The sequence below is a fragment of the Hydra viridissima genome, unplaced genomic scaffold (assembly GCF_058129835.1).
Source record: "Hydra viridissima isolate aposymbiotic clone 2 unplaced genomic scaffold, HvirCarnegie_v1 scaffold_1, whole genome shotgun sequence".
NCBI classification, from domain to species: Eukaryota; Metazoa; Cnidaria; class Hydrozoa; order Anthoathecata; family Hydridae; genus Hydra; species Hydra viridissima.
In genome coordinates this window covers 30,924,938-30,950,900 of record NW_028324300.1, presented here as the reverse complement: position 1 = coordinate 30,950,900, position 25,963 = coordinate 30,924,938, and the positions used below count along the sequence as shown (strand labels likewise).

Here is a 25,963-nt window from a genome sequence, read left to right as displayed (position 1 = left end):
CAATTCTGTACTGAATAAATCGTTTATATAAAGTAAATAGTTATTCTTAGTTAACATGGTAAATCTTTGTTTAGATGGCTATGCAACGTGTTGGTTATGGGAGACCATGTACTCCAACAACTATTGTTGTTGAAGATGAAATCCTGGCTGAACCACGTGTGTTGCTGGCGTCAAACATTTAAAGAGTTTCCAATATTTTGGGCGTTTCTATCTTGTGTGTCTCGTCAGAATCCTCTGTAGTTGATAAATAAAACGACTATTTTTATAGCCACATGTTTTTAAAAAATATATATTAGCAAGAACAATAATTGTAGTATCCTATATTCTATAATTGTAATAAGAAATTTGTCTGGAACAAACTAAAATTATACAATCATAAAATAAAAAAATTTTAATTACTTAACATAATTAATAATCCAACAAGTAAATGTTAACACTATAAATGATAAAATAACTAAATATCAACAATAAAAACAAAAGTATTAAACAAAAATGTATTTAAAAAATAGCTACCTTGAAATTTATCTACTTTGGTTTTTATAATTATTTTAAGAACTTTCCTCTGCGAGCGAGAGCGCTAAATGCAAAAATAATAAATTATTTTATGCCTCTAAATTGCAGTATTACCCAGGGCTGTGGAGTCGGTAAGCTGCTGTTCCGACTCCGACTCCTTGATTTTATCATGGACCGACTCCGACTCCGACTCCCGACTCCGACTCCTTCATAAGTAACCAATTTGTAACAACAAATAGTTGTTTGTTTTACTACAGTTATTTGTTTGTAACAACAAATAACTGTAGTAAAATGTTAACATTGGCTATTTCATCACTATGATACAAATAATCCAACCACTTAGTGCTTTAAACAATATTTATGAGAAAACAATTTCTGAACAAACAACTTTTCTGAACTCTTGTTATGCAATAAACTCTTATGCAGTCGCTAATAACATTATGAATTTGTCAAAATCATGTTTGAAATATTGTCAGTTGGACAATATTTCAAACATGAAAGAGCTTGTTCTTCTTTAAGTTCATATTCTTTAAGAATCTTTTCTACTAAGACCTGGAGAAATTCGCTGGTGTGATTAGTTTTGGCGTCTTTTACTGCCAATGTCTTGGTAACTGCTTCATTTTTTTCAAAAAAGAATTAAACATTGATTGGAAAATAGCTCACTCTGTTAAGAAACACAAAGCGTCCCTTGAGACATTCATTTAGTTCTTCTCTTTGTTTAACAGCTTCTTCAATCACTAATTTTCTAATACTCTATCTCTCTCCAGAGAAACAAAGTTAATTGAATACTTACAGTCTTTCTGTTTGTGGAGCAACTCTTTGGTGCTTGGTGGTGGCACGCCTAGCTTTCTACTAAGAATATTGTGCACAGTGCCAGACAATTTAAGTCGGGAGTTAGGGGATCATGAAGTTATATAGTTTAAGGGAAGGTAGAGGAGAGCGCAAGGGAGGTGATATATGATTCTAAGTGATAAGCAGCAAAATACCCTATTGCTTATCACTGTTTTAAAGGCCTAAAAAAAACATGTTAAACTCCTTGTCCTCCAGTTGTTGCAAACTACAATTCTCCATTGTGTCTGGATATCCTACAGCTTTCAGACCATCCTGGGACTTGTAGTTTTGTAACATCTATAAAATCCTTATGAAAATTATGAAACTTTGAAAGATTTTTTTTTAAACCGGAGTCGGAGTCGGTACAATTTTTCCGACTCCGACTCCGACTCCGACTCCAGCCAAAATGAGCTCCGACTCCGACTCCGACTCCACGACTCCGACTCCGACTCCACAGCCCTGGTATTACCACAAAAATAGGGGAGGGGGGGGGGGGTAGAGAAGTAAATTAGCGCCAAAAAAGCAATGTGCTGGAAAGGATTGGATATGTTCTTTTTAAAATCTAACTCTAATTTATCTTTGAGAAAACCAGAACCAACTTCCATGGCTTGAGCAGCAGAGTTTAACAAAGGGAAGGCTAATAACGTTTTTGCTGCTTATGAGTCAATACTCTTTAACTAACATGGTGAAATTGCAATCCATAGCATATGTACCTCCCATGATTATTTCTCCACGTGCACGCATGAAAACATCTTTAATGGATCAAGCACCCCAAGGAGCACTTGGTGTTGCAACAAAAAAAGGTTGGATAAATGAAGAACTGTTTGATATCTGGTTTGACCACTTCTTACAAATTACACAACCATTAAAATGCATTACACTAACTTTACTAATATTAGATGTTCATGGCAGCCATGTAAAAGATATAAAACTAATATTAAAAGCATGTACAAATAATGTGATCATATTAAGCCTTCCAAGTCATTGTACACATAAAATGCAGCCTCTAAATATCTTATTTTTTAAATCACTAAAATTGTGATACAATTCAGTTGTATAGACATGGTATTGTCAACACCCTGTTAGACCAGTACCAGAGGCTGAATTTGGAAATCTTTTTAGCACTGCTTATGGCGAGGCTGCTTTAGTGAGTAAAGCTGAAAGTGGATTCCATAAATCAGGAATTCATCCTTTTAATAGTCACATCTTCACAGATGAAGATTATATAGCAGCTGTAGTGACTAATCAAGAACAGAACACTTTTAACAGTGCCTCTATTGTGGAGCACACAATAAGTCAAAACTGAACGTATCTCAACTTGTACTATTGATTTACAGGGAACATCAACAAACTACCAGACCAAAATATTTAGCACATGCCCTATACCAAAAGAATCCAGTATACCAAAGACTAAAACAATTGGGCAGTTGCTTGATGAGTCTGTAACTGTCAACAAAATATTAAGAAAATGAAAAACTGTTCAACATGCTGCTAAAGCTACCAGTTCAACATATAGAGCTTTACTTGAAAATCAATTTAAATGCTGTCTGTAATAATCTGACGAAGAGGAATAAACTAAAAGATGTAATACAAAAAAGCATAGTAAGTTGCTTATAGACTTAAGAAACAAATAAATGTTTACCATTTGAATTTATAGTTTAGTTTCCACTTTAGGTTGTTTCAAATAATGATGATAAAAATGAAACTAATGGTCTGGATCAAACATTTTGCATGATATGTGAAATTTTGTACAAGTCTGAAGTGCTATGGAACCAATGCAGTCATTGTAGGAGTTGGTACTGCAAAACATGTACTGGAAAGCTAAAATTAAAAAGTGTTTTTGTGTGTTGCAGCTGCAAATAAAACGTGACTTTTAGCATTTACATGCTTATAAAGAGACTTATTTTACTAAATGTTATAAAACAATCTTATGTTATTACATTATGTTTATTTTGTGTTATGTTACCAAGCATTGTATGTTACTATGTTTTTATTAACAAAATATTTTGTGACTAAACAAATAATCAGAAATCTTTTTTCGTTGTGGAATTCCTATTTTCACTTAAGGTGCTCGTTATACCCCAATCTACCCTATATTATAGATATTTTATTATAGGAATACGTTTAAAATAAAATTATTTTGAAAAATGATGTGTAAAGAAAATATCAACAACATTTTTTCGGCTTTTGAAAATGAAATTATTAATAAACATATTAACTACAATTGATAATTATACTTTAATTTATAAACAATTTTAGATAACATATCTATGATCTTATTTAAGACTATAAAACAGTTCATCTAAAAGATACGCAGTAGGTTTTAAAAAATTGTACTATTTATGGGTCTACTATGATGGATTTTATCAATCTGCATATTAAGACGAAGATTTAATGGAAGGCAAGATTTTATGAAATGCAAGGTTTTTTCAAGGTAACTTCACCTTCAATCTCCTGCTCAAATAGAAGCTGAAAAATGTATTGCAAACTATTTATCTAGCCAGACCTATCAAGGTCAGTTTAGGATGTGGAACCAAACGTCAATACTTTTAAAAGAGATTAGCCTGCTCGAGAAAAAATTGTGAGCAAGTGGTGAGGGAGATGAATGGAAGTACTAGAAGCTTGCTAAAGAGTTATCTCCTGATTAGAACAATTCTGTTCAACTCTTTTCTTCTACTTCAGATCTTTATTCTATGTTAAATGCATATTCTAGGATATGCATTATAAATCATGTCTAATCTACCTTAAAAAATGCAATCTGCACATACAATGTCAGACATTTTTTAATTATGCATATTATTGCGTACAAAAAGTTTTTGTAGATGGAAATAATTTTTTTTTATGTAGAAACAAAAGGCTTTCTGCCAAATATATCCAACTTTTTGAAGCTGCATCATCTTATCTGTATTTGTTAGAATCCCTTTGGGATTATTCAAAGTACAATTTCGAAAAACAATTTAAAAGATCTCGCGTATATCGCGATCTAATTTTTTGGCTTATACAAGGTCTCGTGTGTGACTAATAAAACAGTATCTGTTATTCACAGTAAAGAACTATAAGGAAATTATGGCTCATTTATTTATTTTAATCTATATTAGGTTATTTAGAATCTGTATCAGGTTATTTAGAATCTATATTAGGTTATTTAGAATCTCTAATTAGATTTGATAAATATGTACATTTAATTTTAAATTTGAATTAAATTTTCTTCAAAATCTTTTTTTTTTGTTTGTTGTAAAGAAAGCCGATTAATTCAGCATGATGCTATGAGTTGCAAAGTTTTTCCAATTATCTACTTTTTCGATTTTTTTTGCAATGAAACCAGTTCATATACATGCTATTCATGGTGTGAGCTTATTAAGTTCGTCGAAACAGTTCTTCGAAATTTCTCAAACGAATAGAAACCATTCAATGGTTTAAAAACTTTTTACAATAAATAAATTTTTAATAAAAACAATTAAAAAAATATTTTTGTCATAAAAACATTCAAAAAAAACTTTCTTTGAAAAAGAACAAACAGTATATGGCTGCAGTTGACATTAAACCAATTTTAGTAAAGAGATGGCTAAAACTATTTATATTTCGAATAATAGTCTTGGGAGCTCATTACATTGCAGTTATGGATGCCTTAACTTCACTGAAGGATTACGCTGTCTTCAAAGAAGGTTCACAAAAGACTTTGAACTCGAACACTACAGCTAATAGTTCTCAGATTGCAGTTACAGAGTCAATACAATCAAAACCATCAATAGGGTATTGCAATCCAACTACATTAAGTGAGAAAGACTTAGATTCAAATATGCTCAATTTCAACATGAGCTTTTTTCTATTGTTGGGGTTTTATGGGATCGCGGTTGTTAACTTCCTGGTTAAAACCGTGGTAAGTTTAAGACTTGCTATATTTTCTATCGATCAAGAGATGGATGCAATTGGGCGACCGCTACCAACGATATGGCATAAAATACAAGACATGACTTTTAATCTAGCTTCTTTCCCGTGTGATATGGGAATAATGTCGTGTATTGTTGGTTTATATGCTGTAAAAAGAGGCAAAAATGGGCTTGGATGTTGGCAATGTTTTAATGACCCGACATGTCTTACAGAAAAAGATTTCGATAAAATTTTATTTATGAGCAGTTTAGCTTTAAACTTAAACTTTATACTGGTTCTTGCAATTGTGTTTTACAAAGGCTTCATCTCTTATTTCCGACAGACTGATCCAGAAAAATGCGATTGTCATTGCGTAGCTCCACGTTGTGTGACTGGTTGCTTTGTTTCGCTTGTTATTACCTGCGTGATAATGATGCCACCGTTTTTAGTAATGGATTTAAAAGTTCTAGGAAATGCAGATTTAAAAGTGTCTGGCTTTACGTCAGGTATGATGCAGAAAATGATGCTTGTCGGAGCAATCATCTGGGGCGTTGCAGCAATCGCAATTTTTGTTGTTGCTCCAATAAAATTGATTTTAATGAGAGATAAAAATCCGAAAAAGAAATGAAAATAAAAACACTATACATATAAAAGTCTGAAATAAATCAATTATAAGCAAATATTCTTGATAAAAGTGCAGCACAGTTTTCAACCAAGTTAAAGTTTATTACGAGTTTGTTGAAGTTTATAACGAACTTGCTGAGCGGTATCCAGTCACATCTTGGTAGTAAATATTTTTTGTTTTGACCAACAATCTGTGAATGAGTGAGGCCGTTCTTGTTCAGCAAACTAAATTTTAAAAATTAATTTCAATTTGCTATATTTTTAACTTAACTGTTTTTCCTACAACCGATAGGAAACATAAACAAATATCTCAGCCAATAGCAAACATGAAGTAGTGCTTACATAAATAAACGGCGGAATGCAAAGTCTCGATTATATTTCTCCAGTCTTTCGATACAAACGAGTAAAAAAGTGAGTTCTTCGAATCAACTTGTGTCAGGTTGTTATTCAAAATTTTTATTATTGCTTCAGATTCTCCAATTGCTTCGCCAACACTGATAACTATCAAATTGATTCCTTCATTCAAAATTTTTCTGATGACAGTTTTTGCAATAGTAACTTCACTGCTCTCCAAACCAGAAGATAGAAGAATGATGGCTTTTTTTCTTTCCACATTTTCGCTAACATTTTTTTCAAAATATTTTCTTCCTTGCTCTAAAGGGAGGCTGATGTTTCTGTTTGTTGTTCGCCTGTAAATCGAAGTTAACATTTTTTTTGTTGATAAAAAACAATATTTTCAGAATAAACACAAAAAACACAAAAAATTAATTCTAAATTAAGATGAAATAAAACTATTAAATTTAAATCTTTGTTTCTTTATAATACTTACCCGTAGATTAATTGAACGCGTTTCTTCATTTTTTCTAAACAAGTTTTGTTTATACACTGATCGAAAGTTTGTATTAAAGATGACATATTCGAATATGCCATTATAGCTACTCGGTTATCGTTTATCTTTAATAAGCGAAAGCAGGAAGATGCTGATACTGCAAGGTTAAAAAGTTTGTTTAAATAAGGTTTTGAATATCGGCTCACGTCGACCAAGAAAATAAAATCTGTTTTGTATGCATCATTAAAATACGCCGATATATCTGCTAAAGAATCGAAATCTAAATACACAACAACAACAACAAAAGCTTCGATAAAAAAGTTCAACATCATAAAATACTTAACAATTGTATGAGTGAGAAAACCGAAAAAAAATCTACAAAAAAAAGTTTACAATTTACAAACCATCTACTAAAAAATTACGAGAACTTCGCACATTATTAATATCCAAAAAAAAAATTCTTAGAGGTAAAAAATTTTTGAGCATATTTTATTTTCATATTTTTATTAACCATGTTAAAAACAAGTAATTTACCTCCACAAATTTCAAGTAAAAAAATTTTAACTAAAAGAAAGATAAAGACTTAAGTTACGTCGTCAACCAGTAGTCAGTCATTTTCTTGAAGGTAAAAAAACTGCTTATTCTACAGAATTAGTTAACATGACATCATACCAATTGGTGGCATTGTGTTTTAAAGTTGCACTGCCGGTCAATAACGTGACCTATGGGAGCTTTAAGAATTAACATGGTTTCTTTGATTGTTCCCCAGAACAATCCTTATAATTCTTATAGTTCCCAATTCTCATAAGAAATAAGGTTTGAACCAAATCAAAGATTTTGTTCAAACGAACGCCTTTCGATAACAAAGTTAAGAAAATCTTTCAAAGAAAATTTATTATAAAAAAATTTATGGAAATTATCCACATCGCGTTACTTGAACGTAAATTTTTCATGCAGAAGAAAAAGGTTAATGTGACCTTAACATAAATTATCGCCAAAAGGAAGCGTTGAGTTTCAAATAACGTTATTGCCCATCGAAATATTTCTATTTAAATTGATGGTCGACGTAAGCATTGCTCTTTTAATTAAATAGTTCGAATTGCGTTTATGACCTGCAGCATTAGACCTGCACCAGTAGAAGAAATATTAGAAAGTTCTTTTCAACGTCTTCGGATTGTTATTTGATTTATTGTTCTGCTGTACGCTTAACCAGACTAAGGTTATGAAAAATTATCATACAGCAAAGTTGTTTAAAAGATATAAGATATAACTGAATATGGTACTACGGTCGAACTTTTGTGGCTGCTTTTAAAATAAACTTTTCGATACCCGTTTCCATATCAAATTTTATTAGTATATAACATGTTACCTAAAAAAATCTGTCTTAGACAATTGTGAACTGGTAACAAGCACGGACTTTTGGTTTTTGCATCAATAACGAAAAATAACAAATAAAGGTAAAGCTGCTTTATGAATCTTCTGAAATATGTAATGTACCTGTAAAGTTATAAAGTTTCATGAGAAAGTTTGCAATAACGATATCACCATTTTTAAACAGATTTGACATAAAAAAGTATTTCCTATTAGATAAATTACTTTTATGTTAAAAATAAATTTTAATTAGCTTCAGAAAATTTGATTTATTGTAAAAGACTGAGGGCCTGTTTATATGGAAAGCGGGCTGGCTCGTTTGCCGAGCCAGCCCGCTTTCCTTTTAAACAGGCCCTGACATTGAAGTTTGTACCGCATTCGTTATTATTCGTTAATGGAAAAATCAAATGTCGATTTTCACTTAGTAAGAAAAACTGAGGGTCTAATAATTTCATGTGATTAACGTTGTGAAACAAAAGATTTGAACTTTTATGTAAAAAGTTGCGGGATGTTAAAAATCAAAAAATAGTTTCGTTATAATAAGGGTTTATTATTGAAAGTTTTATAATCTTTATGGTTGTTGATGATTAAAAGATAATACCTTGGGCATTTGTCTGCGTCACAATAACAACCAATCCACATAGAATTCTAATTAACGTCATTATTTCTTTCTTTGTTAATGATGTAAACTATGCTTAAAAACTAAAAATAACCATAATATAATAAAAAGCAGATGATGTAACAAAGTAGAAACTGTTCAAATTAACAAAAAGGTGAAACTATCAAATTTAGACAAAAGTTATTTTCATTTTTTTTTTTTTTTTTTTTTTTTTTTTACAGATTACATAAAATGAGAAGTAAATTTGCACCAAATTTTTGTTATCGTTAATTTTGAATGCTTTTGAAGGATGGCTTGTTTTTTCCATGTATCAACAACATTAAACAAATCCAACTTTTTTCTATAAATTTTGTAAATATTTTAGCAATAAAATAAATTAGTTTATATAAAAATTAAGTTTAGTTATTGCAATAAATAAAGCAGAATTGTGTTCTTTATAAAAAAAAAAAAAAGTATTAACAACTTCGGTTTACAGGCGAACAACAAACAGAAACATCAGCCTCCCTTTAGAGCAAGGAAGAAAATATTTTAAAAAAAATGTTAGCGAAGATGTGGAAAGAAAAAAAGCCATCATTCTTCTATCTTCTGGTTTGGAGAGCAGTGAAAATACCATTGTAAAAACTGTGATGTGCCACTTGCCACACCACAACACAACGCACCACGACACAACACAGCATAACACAACACAGTATAAATCTTGCCGCAGATTTTGAAATTCATAGCTCTTAAAGATGTTATGTCACCTTCGTGTTAAACAAACATTTTGCTAAAAACGCGTTTAATAAAGAAGATCGAATTTCAACCTTTTTTCCTTTCCATCATTAAGAAAAATGAAGAGTTATCATGACAGTCGTAATTCTTATTAAAGAGGTAAAAAACTACAAAAGCTTTCAAAATTTTTTCCCCTACTTAAAAAGAAAAGGATATCGAGACACATGATGTAGTTGCTCTACTTTTATTTATTAAAGAGAGGAAAACGCTACAAAATTCTTTTTTTATTGTAAATAAATTTTATGTTAATTTGAAATTTTTTGATTTCAAATTATCATTAAAATTATTTACAGTTAATTTGATTTTTTTATAAATATAATTGCATAACTTTAATTGCTATTTCATTTTTTGAAAATGATTTTATTTTTTACCCACATTTACAAAACACTTTCAATATACCCACTGTCACGTGGGTAAACTATTTTATGAATGTTGAAAAAGATTTTTCCTAGAAAACATTTTAAATAATTTTTTTTTTAAATCAAAATGATGTCAGGTAATGTTTTTGATTGAAATTATACACTTTGATATATCTGAGTCGTCGTTTAATTTCATTATTAATTAAGCTCTCCGTTAAAAAAAACTCCACCAAAAATAAATCGGTTTTTCAACTTTTAGTTAAATTTGTTTTATTATTTTTGTCCTGATATTGAAAAAAGTAGAAAAAAAAAAGAAACTTTATTGGAAGTGACTTTTCAACCTTAAGAATACTCAGCAGAATCAATAAAATGCAAATTATAAGAATGAACATTTTTTGTTATCAAAGGTCAGCGTTTTCTTTAACTAACATATATTTGAATTAAAAAAAAAATCTCTAGAACTAGAAAGACAATTTCAGCCTTGAACATCTTGGATCTTCCCGTCGATAGCATTAAGGATCACATAAAAATTCATTGCAGTTTGTTACAATTTATAAGTTCTTGATGTAATTGTTATAAACATTAACAATTAAACACATGCATGCTGTGATACATGATATACACTTGTTTACTGTATGATTCGATCTGAATGCAAATCTCTCACATTGGTGCATCGCATTTTAAGAAAACATCATCAATAAAAGTTCAGCATATGAATGGTTAGCAAGAATCAACAAAGACGAATTTACTAAAAACCCTTGGAAGTGATAGATGGTTATTAACAAATTTATGCAGGACAGACGATTCACTGACGCTACTGTAAATGTTAACAACTGGTCTATCTGAACTAACCTTTTTAAATCTTTGATTAATCTATGTTTTAAAGTTTACAATATAAATGTTCGTGTTAATTTTCATCCTACAAAAACAAATCAATAAACCATACATTTGCAACAAGAAGCCTAGAAAAATCTGTTTAAGCTGTTTAAGAAGTGGAAAAATTCTAGTTTTACACTCCTGTTTTTTTTTTGTTTTTTTTTTATCTGCTAAAATACTTATAACACTCACTGCAAACTCAATTTCGAATTTCTCGTTTCAAAATCTCAATTTCATTATAAGTCACCTCTTTAGATTTCTCATAATGAGAAATCTGAATAGGAAACTTATAACGAAATTTTTTACCGAGTGAATTAGAAAACTCAGAAATTACTGATAGCGGCATTGTTCCAGAATTAAATGATGATTAGCTATTACATAAATTATTTTTTATGCTATTACTTAAAGTTTACTAAAGATTTTTTTCACAGATTCTCTTTCCAACTTTAAAGAAACTTCGGTCCCAAATAATGGAAGAACATCTGAAATAGTTAACTATTCAAGGATTATACTGATTCTTCTAACTCCAATTATTCAATATTTTTTATTGAGCAGTGATTTAAGTAATATAGCTTAATCGATGAAAAATTGTTGAAAGATCAACTAAAAAACGATGAAATATTGATGAAAGATCGATGAAAGATCAATGAAAGATTGATGAAAGATTGATGAAAGATCGATGAAAAATCAAAGAGTACTTAGTAGTAAAAGAGATTGACAATTGTCAGGCTTACGTAAAAAAGCTGTGTTAGCTTAATAGCTTCTCTGTTCTGCTTTTCCAGTAAATATTTGTCAAAACACGTTCTTATTCAAAGGCTTAAAGACTTAAAAAATGTAAATTTAGTCATTGAACTGCATGAAAACATCGAACGAAAAAATCATGGTTCTAACTGAATCAGTTTTTGTTGATTGGGTATAAGCCAAAAAATACAAACTGATTAAAGTCTCATAAAGTTTTGAACAGTACTTTTTAAGTAATAAAATGTAAAAAAAAAAACTAAAAAATCGCCCTGTTAACAAAAATTTAAAAATGAATAAAGTAAACCATTTGAATGAAAATAATTAATCAAGTTTGTAGGGTTCCTAGGGGTTTTTAGTAAATATTTCAAAATATTTCAAAGCAAAAAACAGCAAGCGTAACATAAAAAATAGTTATAATGATAAATAATAATCATCACTCGATTCTGGAACAATGTCAATCGCTTTTTTTTATCAGGACCTTTTGCTCTTCAAGGACTTCCACTTATTACCTTTTTCATTATAAACAGTTTAAAACTTTAATAAACAAAAAAACGATAGTTCATTAGACGAATAAACTACAGAATAAGTGTTACAGACAGGAGCGTTCTAGGAATGTCTCGAGTAAAGGGTTTCCCGCTCCCCCTCCCCCTGAAAAAAAAGCACAGATTCCTTCCTGAACAGGAGGGGATCATCTCTAGGTTCACTTTTTTAGACCTAAGATTATACCAAACTATTACATCTGTTTAAATCTACGTTCATACCACGTAACCTAACAACTAGGTTCATCTAGGATTTCCAGCCGAAACATGACCTTTTAACAAAAACCAAGTATTGACTTATGCCCCTTTAAAAGAGACTATAATAAAATGCTTTACACGATTTTCCTTAAAGTTTTACAAAATTGTAGTTAACACCAAATAGGACACCAATGTGAAGCATTTATAGCTAATCGGGATATTATGGCCCAAATTATTTTAATTACAATAATTATAGTAAATCATCAATGAACAATTACAAAGTTATAGTAAATGATAAATAGATTTGCATTATGGAGCTAGTGATAGCTGTAAATATTTTTAAAAGTATTAGTTTTTTGCGCATAAGTGAACAGAAAGTGAACTTAAATTACTTTCTAAAATTCACTTTCTTGAATGGTGACGTATATCTGACTAGAAGAAAATTAGGATCGAAAACAAAACCAAATTTTCAAAATGAATGGAGCTTATTTAGGTCGAATTTTTACTTAATAAGTTTCATTAAAAGTGTTCGAAAACTTAAAAGGAAAGCAGGTCCAGTAAAGTTTTTTCGAGAACTTTTTATCGAAATTAAAAGTTAGTAAAGTTTACTCATTATTCGTTTCTTTGGATAAATTGAACATGATAATGTAGATGGGGGGGGGGGGGGGGGTTGAGATTCCTTAAACTTACTCTGTTAATCACCCCAAAACCAGAGTTAGAAAATAACAGTCTAGAGAAACGAAGTAAAGGTGACAGATATGCGTAAAAAAAGTTTCAAAATATTTAAGTGTCCACAAGAATTATTATACCGGCCTTTTGTTTTCATTGATCAAAAAATATCATAACCTAAAGGTTTTAAATAAAATGAATGTTTTTTCATTAGATTACAAAGTATGAAAAGGTTTAAGACAAGATCTAAATGTTTTGTTTCAAAACAAACAAACTGGTTGGAATATAAACTGCAACATCAAAGTACCCTTGTCCGTATTGCATGACCTCATCTCCTAACTTCTAAAAAGCTGATCATTATACTTTAGAATCTTAGTGCAGATTGTACAAACAATGGATCGCTAATGGTGCAAAGTTAAAAAAAACAAATAAGTATACAAATGATGTTCTTCCCTCTTTATTAACAGGAGATGGTTTTTCAGGAATCTAGTCATGCCAAATACATGAAGGTACTTAGATATTTGAAATAATAGTCCATAGCTGTTTTAGAACATCATTAAGCTTCACATGTGTAAAAGTTTTAAGTCTCTACGAGTTATAGAAATCTAAGGAGTACCATTCTTTTAAAAATACACATAGCTGAGCAAGAAATTATGGAATTCACCATTCATAAAAAGTGAAATCTTCGGTATTTTGATTAATTTCTTTTAGATTGTTTCAATCTAAGCATTAAAATAAAGAGGGACTTAATGTCTGAAGTTAAAGTTAAATAAAAAAACAGATTGTGAGAAAATTGGTTTTCTGAGTACAATCACCTGATATCCAAGAATTAAAATATATATCAATAAAAAAAATGAGAATTAGAAGAAGGGAACATTTGATAGAAAAGAAAAAAAAAAAATCTTAGATAAAATACAGCATGACGTAGGGAAGAATAAATTTTGAAAGTTAATACATGAGTTTTTGTAAATGCACACAAGAGAGATATTTTTTTCTGAGTTTTCAGGGAATGGATCAGTGAAACGTCAAAATTATGTCATCATAAGCGGAAGCTAGAATATTATTATAATATCAGGTGACTTCTGTTTAATCCAATTTAAATTTTATTTTTAAAGCCCTGTAGTTTTATTTAAAAATTCGTTTGTTTCCAATAAAAGCCGGTGAATGTAATCAATGCAGATATACTAGTTAGTTTACCAATTAAATCTTTCAAGGATACAAAACCAAAAGCACATAGGGGAGGGGGGAGGGGGGACTTTGAAAAAGAAGATAGGGATTTGGATGCAAGCATGAAGAATTTTTCAACTTGTAAAAAATGCTGGAAACTCTACAAGCATGTCATTCATGCAAAAATACCGAATTGTTTATTTTTCACAGATAAAGTAAAGAAGCAATCCTGTTGATTAAGAGTTTATAATTGGAAACAATAAATAGTTCCAAATCGTTTTGTTCCAAATCACTCACCAAAAAACATTCTACGTAAAAAAAAAAAATTGGGTGGTAGAGATATGCTTCATTGAATTTGTAAACGAATCTAAATTTATGTTAATAATTAACTTTGAATTGTTGAGAAAATAGCTAAAAGACTAAAGAAGTGTACACTGAGTAACTAGAGTTTACGTGCCTATGAAGCACTTAAAAACAACGCAAAAGCTTCTGACAAGTTGCGAATGCAAAACCGTTTTTCATGTCTAGATGCATAATTCCTCCTTACATAATTCTCCTCATTTATTTTTTACAGCTTCTGATTTATTTTACATGTTAATGGTTTACAACTAATTACAATTTATAATCTGTTTTTAATTTTTTTAAATTATATAAGTTGTTCATTGTAGTCTCTTTAATATCTTTTTTTTCCAAATTGAAGTTTTGTCTTAAGTTAAAAAAAAAAAAAAGCTAAGTAATCACATTAAATATATAAAAATAGAAACATATTGCAGAACAAGCGAGCTGTGTAACACTTAAATGTCGTTTTCCAATACAGATACTTGTGGTTCCAAAAAGTTGAAGTTGATCTTCGTTTATTTAATGATAACATGCAGTGAGATAAATATTTATTACATTTTAACATTTCGTGTTCACCAAAGTAAAACAGGATGTCAAAAAAACCATCAAAACGTTTATAGAGAGAGAACGAGGGGAATGTTAACAAGTTTCATCATTGGAATTCACAGACGGTGAACTTCATAAATAATTTAAAAAATTTAATATAAAATTCTGTTATAAATTCAAAGCTAATTACAATGTTTTAAAACTCTTAAATAAGCCAACTATTGCAATAAAAAAACACGAGTTTTTTTCCCCCCGTCCAATGACGTTGAGACGTTTTTCTTCTTTGTTTTATACGATTTATAAGCGCAGATGGCAAAAAGGACTGCGCCTATCGTCCCCACCAAAGTGATTGTAATGATCGTTGGAAAACTTAACGAGTTAGAATCTAAAAGATAAAAAGTGGTAAATGATAAAATAATCGCAAACGCTAATGGAATAATTTTATTTATTTATATATTTTTTTGGGGGATGGGGTGGGGAGGGGGGGCTGATGGTAGGGGGAGAGGGTTGTAAATTCATTTTACCTGGGTTGTAAAACGCACTTATTATAAATACCTGTAAATCAAAGTTTAAGGGGAATTTTTAAATTAAAATTCACTTGTTACAAATAAAAGAAAAAGGAATAGAAGAAGAAAAACCTTCAGTTCCTATTCTTGACTCATTGTTTTCTAATGGGGCTCTTTCATAATCTATAGTTAGTTTTTCATTTTCGCCATCTATTTTGTCCTCTAAAGTGCTTGCTGTTGATTTTTGGTAGGATAAGTAGCTTCCTGATATAAACGCGATTTCGCTAATTAGTAGCCACTTGCTTGATTTTGTAAAAATAAGTTTTATAAACTTCGTTTCAACTTCCAAGTTTATAACGATAGCAAAAGAGTCATGTTTTACAATCAAATCGTTACTGGGGGCATACGTTTTACTATGAATATACTTTTTTCCATCATCACTGCATTCGATATCAACTTGCTTAAAAATCTTTATGTCGCTATTTTGATTATTTATATAAACCATGACTTGTTTTATGAACTTATTTTTCTGTAACTCAAATATAACTTGTGGTTTTGGAGAATAATACCCAACCCAGGGCGAACGATTATTTATTATATCGCTATTGCCATAGATATCATCCGTTAGCTTGCCGAGTCCTCCAAACAAGCTGCCATTCTGAGTTATCCCGTCGTAACCGAAATCTGTCAAGTCTATTCCTTCACGTATTCCACCGCTTTGAGACGCATAACTTTTGAGGCCAGCTGAAAAGATTTTTTATTTGAAATTGTAATTATTTAGAATTAAGACGTGCTGTGATAATACTGAGAAACGATTTTGATATATGAAGTCGATAAAGTTAAGTTGTAGTTTACGTCATGTACACGTCACACAAAAATCTAAGAATAAAAACTTATAACTAACGTCATATAAGTAAATATAATAAAAAAGTTAAAAACATACATCCATCATGCATCCAATCACAACCGAATAACTCTAATCTTAAACAGTATAAAGCAAACTCGTCTCCTCGCGGATATATTCGTATTATCCTTGCAATAATCGGCTGCCTAAAATATCTCTTCACAACACTTATCGAGTCCACATTACCGTTAAACATCTAAAAAAGATTTTATTAAGAAAAGAAGTTTAATTAAAAATCTACATTTAGTTTAAATACCGCGAAAGGAAAAAATGTTCCATTTTTATGGCTTCGAAAAAAAATTTGGACAGCGATTGTTTTTCCATTCTTTAAGGTTTTTCGTTCAAATTTTTCTCATGGGTTAAAGACAATTTTTTTACTTAAACCTGCTTCAGAAAAAATTTTATTGGACTATCAATTTGACAGAGAGAAATGTGACGTTTTTACCTCTATTACCTTCATTTATATTCACATCTTTTCTTCAATTAAATGTGTTAAAAATTTGTTAATTATTCACAAAAATAAGTTAAGTAGAAAATCGAGATGTAGATAGCAAACCTTCCAAACTCCGGACTCGTTATATTCTCGGTAATTGGTGCTTCCGTCGTCACGGAGGTACTTGATTTGATATTTCTCAACATATTCCCTCGATTTACTCTTTCCCTGTGTGGCAATCGCATTCAACCTTTTGTTTTTAAGAAGATCTATTTGAATATATTGATCCTTATTAGTTTCAGACTCCTCAGAGCACCAAGCTCCGCTGGATTTGTTATAATTTAGACGGCCTAAATGAGGTGCATAGTGAGTGCTCTTTGAAGTCTCAAAGTATAACCAACTAGACGCTGTAATTTGATGGTCAAGTATAAGACCGTTCTCCATACCCAACTGTTGATCACAATCGGCTAATAAAAAAAAAAACCTACATTAACTCCTGTTGCTTTTGTGTGTGTGTGTGTGTGTGTGTGTGTGTGTGTGTGTGTGTGTGTGTGTGTGTGTGTGTGTGTGTGTTTGTGTATGTGTGAGTGTGTGTGTGTGTGTGTGTGTGTGTGTGTGTGTGTGTGTGTGTGAGTGTGTGTGTTTGTGTGTGTGTGTTAAATAAATTAAATAGTTCAACTAATAAAAGGCGCGGATCTAAGGCAATGTGGCAATGGCCATATAGTTTATTATTAGAAAATGCATCTAATAGAATTTTTGGGATTTAATATGGAAATATTTTAGGGATATACTAAGTTATTGAAAAGAATTTGAAAATATTTTGTAAGACTTGCGTAACAATTTTTCGTCTAACGACTGATTGAAGTTAGTTGGCGATATAGCTTAAATTTAACGGCAGCCACATTAGTTTTGGTTTTTTCGCTTAAAAAATATCCCTAAAAATTTAAATTTGTTTGCCCTTATTTATGGATTTCGGCTATAGAGATTCCTGACATGGCTACGGTTCTTATTATATGTTACCGACGTTTTATTCAATCAACAAATGCCGTAAAAAAATATTAAAATATCGATCTTTTATCGAAATTTGAACCGTGAAAAAAAATTTGGCCACAAAGTTACAAATTCCTAGATCCGCGCCTGAATATATATTCACATTTTTAATAATTTTTTTAAATACTCCTGCTTTTGATTTTCTATCTCTAATTGCTTTTTCGCCAGAGTGGACGGTCATCAATTGTTGTTAGGAGGACGGCAACCTTGGGTGTTATAACGAAAGCTTTATTCAAATTGCACAAAAATGAACTTTTTCAAAAAAAAAAAAAAAAAAAAAAGCAGAGCATGAGAGTAGATCAGAACCTTTAAGTGGAAAGTTTAAAAGTTTAAAACTTAAGCTTGTTAATGAATTTTTTTTAAATCCTGAGGTTAAAAAATAATGTGCTATCTACTTTCGTGTTCGCTACAGGAGAAAATTTGAAAACCAACCATAAACGCTGCCACACGACTGCGTAAAATTACTTTTGTAAATTATTTAAATTGTTGTAAAAACTCAAAGATTATCTTTAACAAAATTAAGTGCTATTTTTATTTTAGTTTCATTTTAATCAGCACCAAAGATGTTAATTCATTAATATCACAAATAAGGCTACCAACGACGGTGAGAAAAATGGCGCACTTTAATCAAAAAAGATTTTGAAAATAAGAATTTCTTTCGCGTTTATCTTCATAATAGTTTTAATGAAAAAAGAGGTGAAAAAAAACCTTTAAAAATGTATGAACTCACGTGTTCAATGATAAGAAAATTTTATATCAAGCGTCGCGTGTTCAGCACTCAGAAGTTCCTTGAAAAAGTCCGAGCAAAATAAAAAATAGTTTTACAGTTTTAACGTTTGACAATTTTAACATATCTTTTTCTGAGTTAAACCATCAGTTAAATATTTTACTGTTAACCTGAAAGCCATTTTTTTTATTAACAGAAACAGAACTTTTTCTTACATTTTATGACATGCATCCAATGACTGAACGCTAGTGCGAACGCAATCTCTCTCATATCTAAAAAAATATAAAAGATTAAGAATGTAAGGAGATATCAAATGAAAAATGTTTATTTGAATCAAGAATATGTTCATCACTGTAACTAAAACGATGAAGATTTTTTTTCTACAAAAAAACGTTAAATCCCAAATTAACGAATAATACGATAATAAAGAGGATAATTTTGGATATTCAGTCATAAAGAAACAGCTTGTTAAGCCTCTCCCCTATAGCGCACTGTCCAATGTAAAGTTGTAGGATTTGTTTTACTGAACTGGCAAAGTTATACTGTTGAACGATCATGAAAAAAAAAACTTAAATAGGGAGATGGAGAAGGGCGCTTCAAACGCTATAGTCAGAATCATACAACAGCTTTCATACAACAGCTTTCATACAACAGCTTTCATACAACAGCTTTTATACTACGGTTTACATCGGTAAGTCAAATTAAGAACAGCAAAAAAAAAAAAAAAAAAATACTTAAACAAAATCATCAAGAAGAAAAATAAATAAAATTTACCTTCGAATGCACCTTCGAACCAAAAACCATTTATTGACTATAATATTTTTTAATCAGAAATTTAAAAAAATTGATCAATTATTTCAAACATTTTAAGCTTGGAACGATTGTTTCTTATGTGAATTTGGAGCCCAGCGCAGCTTGCCATTTGAACAATATTAAAAAGATTTACAATTTTTAAGTAAATAATTTAACTTGTCTGTGCGACTATTTTTTTAAAAGTTAGCTCATGCATGTAAATAAACAAATAAATAAACATCGCTATCACAATACAATTTTAAAAAAAAGCTTCCCCTCCGCCCGATTTAAATTAAGAAAGCTAATTCTATTGGCACAACATGGCCGCACTATCGCTGGTCGGATTAAGTCTACTAAATGTTTGTGTACATTAAAAGTATCCTGTTTAAAGCGGGCTGTTTAAGCTTAACGGGGGGCATTTTGTTGTATTTTTTATAATGTTAAACATTGATTAAAAGATCCGACAACTAAAACTGACCATCACATAGTTTTGAAGGTTTCGGAAAGATGAAAGATATTTTTATTTATTCTCTATGATAGAGGATTTTTCACTTATGATGTAAAATTTACAATTAACAAGCATTTTATCGCTCGAAGTATTCATTATTTTATGCTTTATTTTATTTAAAAACTATTTTTTTAAAATTAAAAAAAAAAAGTTCCCTAAAACTTTGCTTACTAACAACAACAAAAAAAGCCAATCAATTTTTTGTGTGTAACTTTGATAAAAAATAAGATACGAAGATATTGAGTCATACTAATATGGGGTGGGTCCAGCATTCTAAAAGTGTGATGTCCATTTTTTGTTTAATTACTTCCTTCAACAGCTAAGGTAGATGGTGTTGAAAGAGGGAGGAAGGGGAAGGGGGCATCACCAACATAAAAAGAATCAGTGAAAACAGATAAAGTATTTTAATAAAATTAAAAAATTTAACTATTTATTTGTAAATTTTTCATCAATTTTTTTGATATTTTTGGCAATTTACAATTTAGTAAATACCAATGAATATTGGTAAAAAAATTTCATTTTATTGGTTGAATATTTATTGGTATAGTAGTTATCGGTTTTTTTTTTTTTTATTAAAAGGTAAATTTTCCAGCATCAAAACTTTAATCTCTGAATTTTTGGGGTTTTTTAATTTGAGCAACATTTTAGAATTCCTTTAAAATTTAAGATCAAAATCTCAATAAAAAAACGCATCAAACGGGACGACTTTTTGTTTGTAATGCTAAAGTTTCTGTTCTGTTCCAGGAATTTATTTCTTTATAAATACAAATCTAAATAGTAAAAATAAGTTAATTTTTGGAAACCATAAAGATATTTAAATTTGTTTTTTGTCTGATTTATTTTGTGATGATGCACTTTATCTAATGTGAATCCGATTTTAGTTTTCCATTTAAAGTTTGAATTTAATTCATAGAACCCAGCTACAGAAACACTATCTAATGTTTATATTGAGGTGTTTAGTTTAGGTGGTAAGTCCTGTGAAAAAAAAATACAGATTTTTGACCAAAATATAAAAAAAATCTACTAATTTTTTTAATGCAGATTTTTTGCTTCTTTCTACTGATCACTTCATTAGTGTTCATCAATCTGAATTCGTTATAAAGAAAAAGTTTTTTTTTACCTACAAGTAAAATTATTTATCTTTAAAACGCTCTAGCAACAAAAAACTGAGACTTCATTTTACCTAATTATGGAATTAAAATGATAACACTTATAAAGAGACTGGTTCCATATAAATATAGTTAAATTTACATTATTTTTGGTAATACTTTAAAATCACATTTTCTTAACATTGTTGTCACAACAAACTTTTTCTGGTTCAAAAAAAAAACAAAAGTAACTCTTGGCAAAAAGTTTCACGACTCTTGGCAAAAGTTTCACATAACTAAATGATATCATCAATAACAAAATCATATAAGACTTTTTAGATAAGATAAAGAAATTTCATTATCTTATAAATTTATTGTTAATGTGATTAATTAATGTGATTAATTTACTTCTAATATCATTTTTGTATTTTCTAGAAAATACAAAAATGACATTAGAAGTAAATTAATCACATTAACAATCAATTTATTTCTAATGTAATCTTTATATTTTCTAAAATCACAAAATAATGTCTTGGTTTTTCTCAATTTTGAGAAAAAGATTTGATATCTCCAGTTGCATCTTGGTTAATTAAACTTGATATCTCCAGTTTAAAATGATTAATTAAGCAGAAATTTTCAGGATATGTTTGTCATACATATAGAATTAATTGTCATAGGTTTTTTTAGCTGTCTTTTTTCGGAGAGATACAATATGGTTCACACTTGTCCAAAATGGGAAATAATTACTCCGAAGCTTCCCGAAAAAACCCTTTGGAGCGAAGTATCTACATATGTTCCTGATTAGAAAAATGAAAAAAATGAAATCCTTCATGACCGTCCGAGTGAGAAATTTTAGTTTTAAAATGTAAGAAATTGCGACAAAAAATATTTTTTTGCAATCAAAAGAAAACACATTTTTTATTCACTAAACATTGATCTACACTACATAACAGATCCCTGATGCATGGGTAAGTCACTAAAATGTTTAAAAAACTTCAAAATCAAAAGTAAAATGATTGTTTAGCAAGTTTAATTTTGATTTTTTTTAAAATGATTTAACAATTGTCCACTGTAGATTGCTTTTATTCTTTTTATTCTATGAACACATAACAAAGAAATAATGTGAGAAAACAATGTGAGAAAACAATGTACTCTTTAAAAAATTGAGTTGGGGGCAGCTTTAATGTTAGTTAGTCAAGCTTTTTTGAAAAACTAAAACATAAATAAACTGAAACAAAGAGACGATGTTTTCTTGATAACTTTGCATTAAAGACGCTTGCTGTTGAAATCTACTATGCAACTCAGCAACTTTTCTGGATAGTCTGGATGACCCAGAGGCCTTTTGTATCTCTCCCAGTGGGTTCGGAAACTGTGATGAAGGGCTTCTGTTGTCTGTTCGCTGAATGGTCCAAGAGACTTTTTGTGACGATCAATGAAATCCTTGACATGAAAGAAGACAGTGTGGACTTTTGGACTCACACTTACTTTTGGCAAGGAGAGGAAAGCCAGTTGAAATTGGTCAATTTTCTTTGAGTAGTTTGAATCCAGATGATTTCCAAAGCAGGCATTCACAACTGCATCAAACTTTCTCAAAGTGTCGATGAATGGAAAAACATGAAAAGCTGAACAATTCTCTGCTTGTCTTTGAAGAAGGTCAACATTTTTGAGGAGTTTGCGGCATTCATTCCCAGCAAACTGCCCTCCGTGAAAAGGCTGTTCTTTGATATGAAGAGCTTTAGGCCATTCTTCAGCCTCAGGCCAGGAGTCCTTTAGTGCCTTGAACAGATGGTTCACTACACCGAGAAGGAGATGTAGCTCCATTGGTGGTATGATGTCAAGAACAAGTGCATTGTCAGAAAAATCCAAGAGGGGCTCATGCACCACATTCTGAAATTGTTTAGCCTTTTTCATGTCTAAACCAGCTGCTTTAAATGAGGCATAAGATCTTCTGATGGATCCAAAGGTTCGAAAGTTACCATTCTGTGATAATCTATTGTGGTCAATGTCACACCATGTGCAAGGGTGTGAGCTGGCATGTGACTGAAGCCCACACACAAGGTTTGCCACCTTCAGGTCACTTGAAAGAAGAAAGTCAACTCGCTCAGAGAAGATGAGAGATAGTATTGTTCTCAAATTCTCATAGTTTTCTGGTACATCCTCTGCTACAGCAACAAGAAGTTGAGATTTCACACCACTGTCTTTTGCTGCAAAAGATGTAAGTGTCTTCTTGTCTGGTGGAGCTTGAACTTGAGAAATCAATTCATCTTCTTGAATCCCAAGGCTAACCTTGAGGAAACCACCACCACCGTCAATTCCAAGCTTGACTATGTGCTCTTTATACACTTGTCTTTTGAGCAAGACATCATTGAGAAGTTCAGAGAGATTCTTGCAGTGAACCACAATTTGTTTCTTTGTCTGAGACTTTTCATGTGTCACAGTTATGTTTGTGTGAGTGAAATGTTCAGATAGTTGTGTACCTATTTGATGGAATTTTGCCCGGAATTGAGGTTCAACAACTCTGGCTTGTGCAACATGGTTCAATGTTGAGGCCAATTTTTTGACGCTTGCATTAGACAGCCCTGTGTTTGTCTGAATGTTTGCAAGGTCTTGGGCTTTTAGAACTACTTCATCACCAAAGAGTCTTTTTGCGCTTGCTACACCTGTATTAAAAACATTGCTATGAGTAGGAGCAAATTTTTCACATAAACAACCAAGTTTTCTTTATGGAAAGTAAAGTTTAGATTTGAACTGCAAATTTTATTTGTTAAAGGTTTTTTCTTTTGTAAAAGACAAAGACAATGACAAAGTTTTAATTACTATCAGATAAAAGATTTGCAAGTTACTGTTACCTGGAGTAATTGGCAAAGGTCGCCCACCACCACTTTGTGCTATTCTTAGGGTTCCATGAGGAGAAGCCTCTTTAGATGAAATGACTGCTGAAGCAATCTGTTCACTGACTTTGGAATCTTTTGATGCCAACATCTTTATGTTATGCCTGAATGTGAACTGATTGCATTGATGAGGTACTCCTCTTCCAATTAAGGAGAGGCAATCAGAACATCTTCTTTGGTCTTGGGATGGTAAAGGCTGTTGTGGCATTTCAAATGGGTGCTTTTGCAATGCTTTCAGGTGTCCAATTTTGCAAATGATGCAATCACACTGCTGTCTTCTTGTCTCAGGCCTAGGGATGACAGATGAGAAATCAAAAATGGGAGGGACAGAGACATTCTCACCATTTTTCTTTCTCCTCAGAAGCAGTCTGCAAGAATCACACATTCCAAGTGGGACTCGTGTGTTACAAAAGTCAACATCCTGAGAAATCAGACTCTTGACTTGATCTTTAAGAAAACTTGTTAGCTCCCTAGAACATTTTTTCATACAGAGGAGACAAACTGACTTCCGACAGTCTTCATGATTTTTTGCTGAGTTTGGCATTTTTGAGTTGTGCATTCCACGAATGAAAACATGAATATGTCATTAAAATGCCTTTTCCCGAAATTTGGTTCAATATTTTATTAGGGATGTGCCGCTAATACTTAAGAACTGATTTTTTCATCAAATTTTGAAAAAAAAAAATTAAAATTTTTTTTGGCAAAAATCTTATTTTTTAAACTGAAATTTCTCGCTCGGACGGTCATGAAGGATTTCATTTTTTTCATTTTTCTAATCAGGAACATATGTAGATACTCCGCTCCAAAGGGTTTTTTCGGGAAGCTTCGGAGTAGTTATTTCCAATTTTGGACAAGTGTGGGTTTTATGAAGTTATCAGGTTTTTATGAAAAACCTGATAACTAAAAAATATTTTGCGGCCCTTTAGAGCTTAGAAATACATAACAATTCCCAGTCGGCAAACAGCGTTGAAATAACGTTGAATTTACGTTTATGCAACGTTTAGAATGAAAGTTTTTTTCAACGTTGATTTATCAACGTTAAATCAACGTTCGGTTAAAACGTTAAATCAACGTTCAATCGACGCAAAATACGTTATAAGAACGTTGAGTTTACATTGAAACAACGTTTAGAATGACAGTTTTTTTCAACGTTGATTTATCAACGTTAAATCAATTTTCAATAGACTCAATTGTGTCTAATTGGACTATCAATGTATATTAAGCGTATAAAATATACTCTGTCTACAGTTAGACTATTTTTAGTTAAGTTTAGTGTAGTTGCGTCATTGTGTAATTAATTGTGCACAATGAATATGTAGTTCAATGACTATATATGGCTCGTTGTGCATAATTCATTGTATAAGATACAACACTTTCGTTGTGCATAATTCATTGGTAAGTAGATACAACACTTTCTTTTGAAACTCTACAAATTTTATTAGGTTTTACAAAATAATTTTAGTATTTGCATAGAAAGAAATTTTTCAGTTTTTAAAACTTTTAAATCTTATCTGAATTTTATATTTCTACAAAAAAAAATAAATTTAAATAAAAATTTACTTTAAAATATAAAATATCATACTGCCTCTAGACATTGGAAACTTATCAACTTTATCTAATTTCTGTAGTTTATTTCTATTTTTCTTAACTTCATTGTGTGGTAAATTGTTTTTAAGTAATTTCTTTATACAAATTGAACTAAAAACACAAAGATTAAAAAAGCTTTGTCAACACTTTGTATCACTATCAGTTGAATATTACACTTAATATTATAATTGTATCTTTTTTTAAAAATAACACAATGTTATTTTAGATTAAATAAATTTAATGAGACAATAACCTATATCTTGAAAAGAAGAATTGATATCTTCTTGGAAAAACTTTTAGCAAGGTGAGTTTAGGTTCTTTCCATACGCACCAACTTTTGGCTCTAAAATTATTAATTGAAATTAAAATTAAGTTATGCAAACCATTAGAATATATATTTCATAAATACAATGACATGATAACATGTCATTTTATATATAAAATCATATATACAATATATATATGATTTTTAATAAACTTTATATATATATATATATATATATATGTATGTATGTATGTATGTATGTATGTATGTATGTATGTATGTATGTATGTATGTATGTATGTATGTATGTATGTATGTATGTATGTATGTATGTATGTATGTATGTATGT

The 25,963-nt window shown here is 30.5% G+C and overlaps 6 protein-coding genes across 15 annotated transcripts in view; 3 read left to right on the top strand and 3 right to left on the bottom strand.

Annotated features, from left to right (window-relative positions):
• Positions 1 to 1,836: 1,836 nt before the first annotated feature.
• On the top strand, positions 1,837 to 3,365 carry LOC149894484 (uncharacterized). The gene is given in 2 exon segments (XM_090077049.1): positions 1,837 to 2,946; positions 3,002 to 3,365. A coding segment is annotated over 1 exon segment (648 nt). The 5' UTR covers positions 1,837 to 2,002; the 3' UTR covers positions 2,651 to 2,946; positions 3,002 to 3,365.
• A 1,446-nt stretch (positions 3,366 to 4,811) lies between these two features.
• On the top strand, positions 4,812 to 6,643 carry LOC149894483 (uncharacterized). Its single transcript, XM_090065536.1, has one exon. The coding sequence runs from the start codon at positions 4,868 to 4,870 to the stop codon at positions 5,840 to 5,842; it is 975 nt and encodes a 324-aa protein (XP_089921662.1). The 5' UTR covers positions 4,812 to 4,867; the 3' UTR covers positions 5,843 to 6,643.
• Positions 5,840 to 9,012, bottom strand: LOC145192348 (uncharacterized). Of its 5 annotated transcripts, none has more exons than XM_090065553.1 (4): positions 8,908 to 9,012; positions 8,640 to 8,740; positions 6,668 to 6,947; positions 5,840 to 6,527 (listed from the first exon to the last, which is right to left on the bottom strand). In XM_090065553.1, the coding sequence occupies exons 2-4, from the start codon at positions 8,698 to 8,700 to the stop codon at positions 6,149 to 6,151; spliced, it is 720 nt and encodes a 239-aa protein (XP_089921679.1). In that variant the 5' UTR covers positions 8,701 to 8,740; positions 8,908 to 9,012; the 3' UTR covers positions 5,840 to 6,148. The 5 variants fall into 5 exon arrangements, with proteins under 5 accessions (XP_089921679.1, XP_089921683.1, XP_089921689.1 ...); XM_090065557.1 differs by lacking the exon at positions 8,908 to 9,012 and having other exon boundaries at positions 5,840 to 6,063; positions 6,181 to 6,527; positions 8,640 to 8,774; XM_090065563.1 differs by lacking the exon at positions 8,908 to 9,012 and having other exon boundaries at positions 5,840 to 6,063; positions 6,181 to 6,527; positions 6,668 to 8,348; positions 8,388 to 8,742.
• Positions 9,013 to 15,013: 6,001 nt separating this feature from the next.
• LOC145192004 (discoidin domain-containing receptor tyrosine kinase B-like) lies at positions 15,014 to 19,620 on the bottom strand. Of its 5 annotated transcripts, XM_090068199.1 has the most exons (8): positions 19,257 to 19,314; positions 18,698 to 18,754; positions 18,486 to 18,543; positions 17,859 to 17,961; positions 16,829 to 17,172; positions 16,312 to 16,468; positions 15,501 to 16,112; positions 15,014 to 15,247 (listed from the first exon to the last, which is right to left on the bottom strand). In XM_090068199.1, the coding sequence occupies exons 5-8, from the start codon at positions 17,147 to 17,149 to the stop codon at positions 15,081 to 15,083; spliced, it is 1,257 nt and encodes a 418-aa protein (XP_089924325.1). In that variant the 5' UTR covers positions 17,150 to 17,172; positions 17,859 to 17,961; positions 18,486 to 18,543; positions 18,698 to 18,754; positions 19,257 to 19,314; the 3' UTR covers positions 15,014 to 15,080. The 5 variants fall into 5 exon arrangements, with proteins under 5 accessions (XP_089924325.1, XP_089924320.1, XP_089924333.1 ...); XM_090068194.1 differs by lacking the exon at positions 18,486 to 18,543 and having other exon boundaries at positions 19,257 to 19,493; XM_090068207.1 differs by lacking the exon at positions 18,486 to 18,543 and having other exon boundaries at positions 17,883 to 17,961; positions 19,257 to 19,326.
• Positions 19,621 to 21,720: 2,100 nt separating this feature from the next.
• Positions 21,721 to 24,305, bottom strand: LOC149894482 (uncharacterized). The gene is made up of 2 exons (XM_090078470.1): positions 23,707 to 24,305; positions 21,721 to 23,589 (listed from the first exon to the last, which is right to left on the bottom strand). The coding sequence occupies exons 1-2, from the start codon at positions 24,303 to 24,305 to the stop codon at positions 22,137 to 22,139; spliced, it is 2,052 nt and encodes a 683-aa protein (XP_089934596.1). The 3' UTR covers positions 21,721 to 22,136.
• Positions 24,306 to 25,560: 1,255 nt separating this feature from the next.
• Positions 25,561 to 25,963, top strand: part of LOC149894478 (uncharacterized) — a 30,644-nt gene continuing 30,241 nt past the window's right edge. For both annotated transcript variants that reach the window (XR_016452847.1, XM_090088559.1), the window contains exon 1: positions 25,561 to 25,652. The gene's annotated coding sequence lies outside the window, so the exon portion shown is untranslated. The remainder of the gene's footprint in view (positions 25,653 to 25,963) is intronic.

Excerpts from the sequence above, each read along its gene's own strand:
- LOC149894483 (XM_090065536.1), top strand. The coding sequence starts at position 4,868 with ATGGCTGCAGTTGACATTAAACCAATTTTAGTAAAGAGATGGCTAAAA.
- LOC145192348 (XM_090065553.1), bottom strand. The coding sequence starts at position 8,700 with ATGACGTTAATTAGAATTCTATGTGGATTGGTTGTTATTGTGACGCAG. Across the intron at positions 6,948-8,639 it reads GACGCAGACAAATGCCCAAG|ATTTCGATTCTTTAGCAGAT; the intron begins GTATTATCTTTT and ends TTGTGTATTTAG. Across the intron at positions 6,528-6,667 it reads CGCGTTCAATTAATCTACGG|GCGAACAACAAACAGAAACA; the intron begins GTAAGTATTATA and ends TTCGATTTACAG.
- LOC145192004 (XM_090068186.1), bottom strand. The coding sequence starts at position 18,752 with ATGAGAGAGATTGCGTTCGCACTAGCGTTCAGTCATTGGATGCATGTC. Across the intron at positions 16,469-16,828 it reads ACGAGTCCGGAGTTTGGAAG|ATGTTTAACGGTAATGTGGA; the intron begins GTTTGCTATCTA and ends AATCTTTTTTAG. Across the intron at positions 16,113-16,311 it reads TGATTGGATGCATGATGGAT|CTGGCCTCAAAAGTTATGCG; the intron begins GTATGTTTTTAA and ends AAATCTTTTCAG.
- LOC149894482 (XM_090078470.1), bottom strand. The coding sequence starts at position 24,305 with ATGCCAAACTCAGCAAAAAATCATGAAGACTGTCGGAAGTCAGTTTGT. Across the intron at positions 23,590-23,706 it reads ACTCCAGGTAACAGTAACTT|AAAACTTGGTTGTTTATGTG; the intron begins GCAAATCTTTTA and ends CTTTCCATAAAG.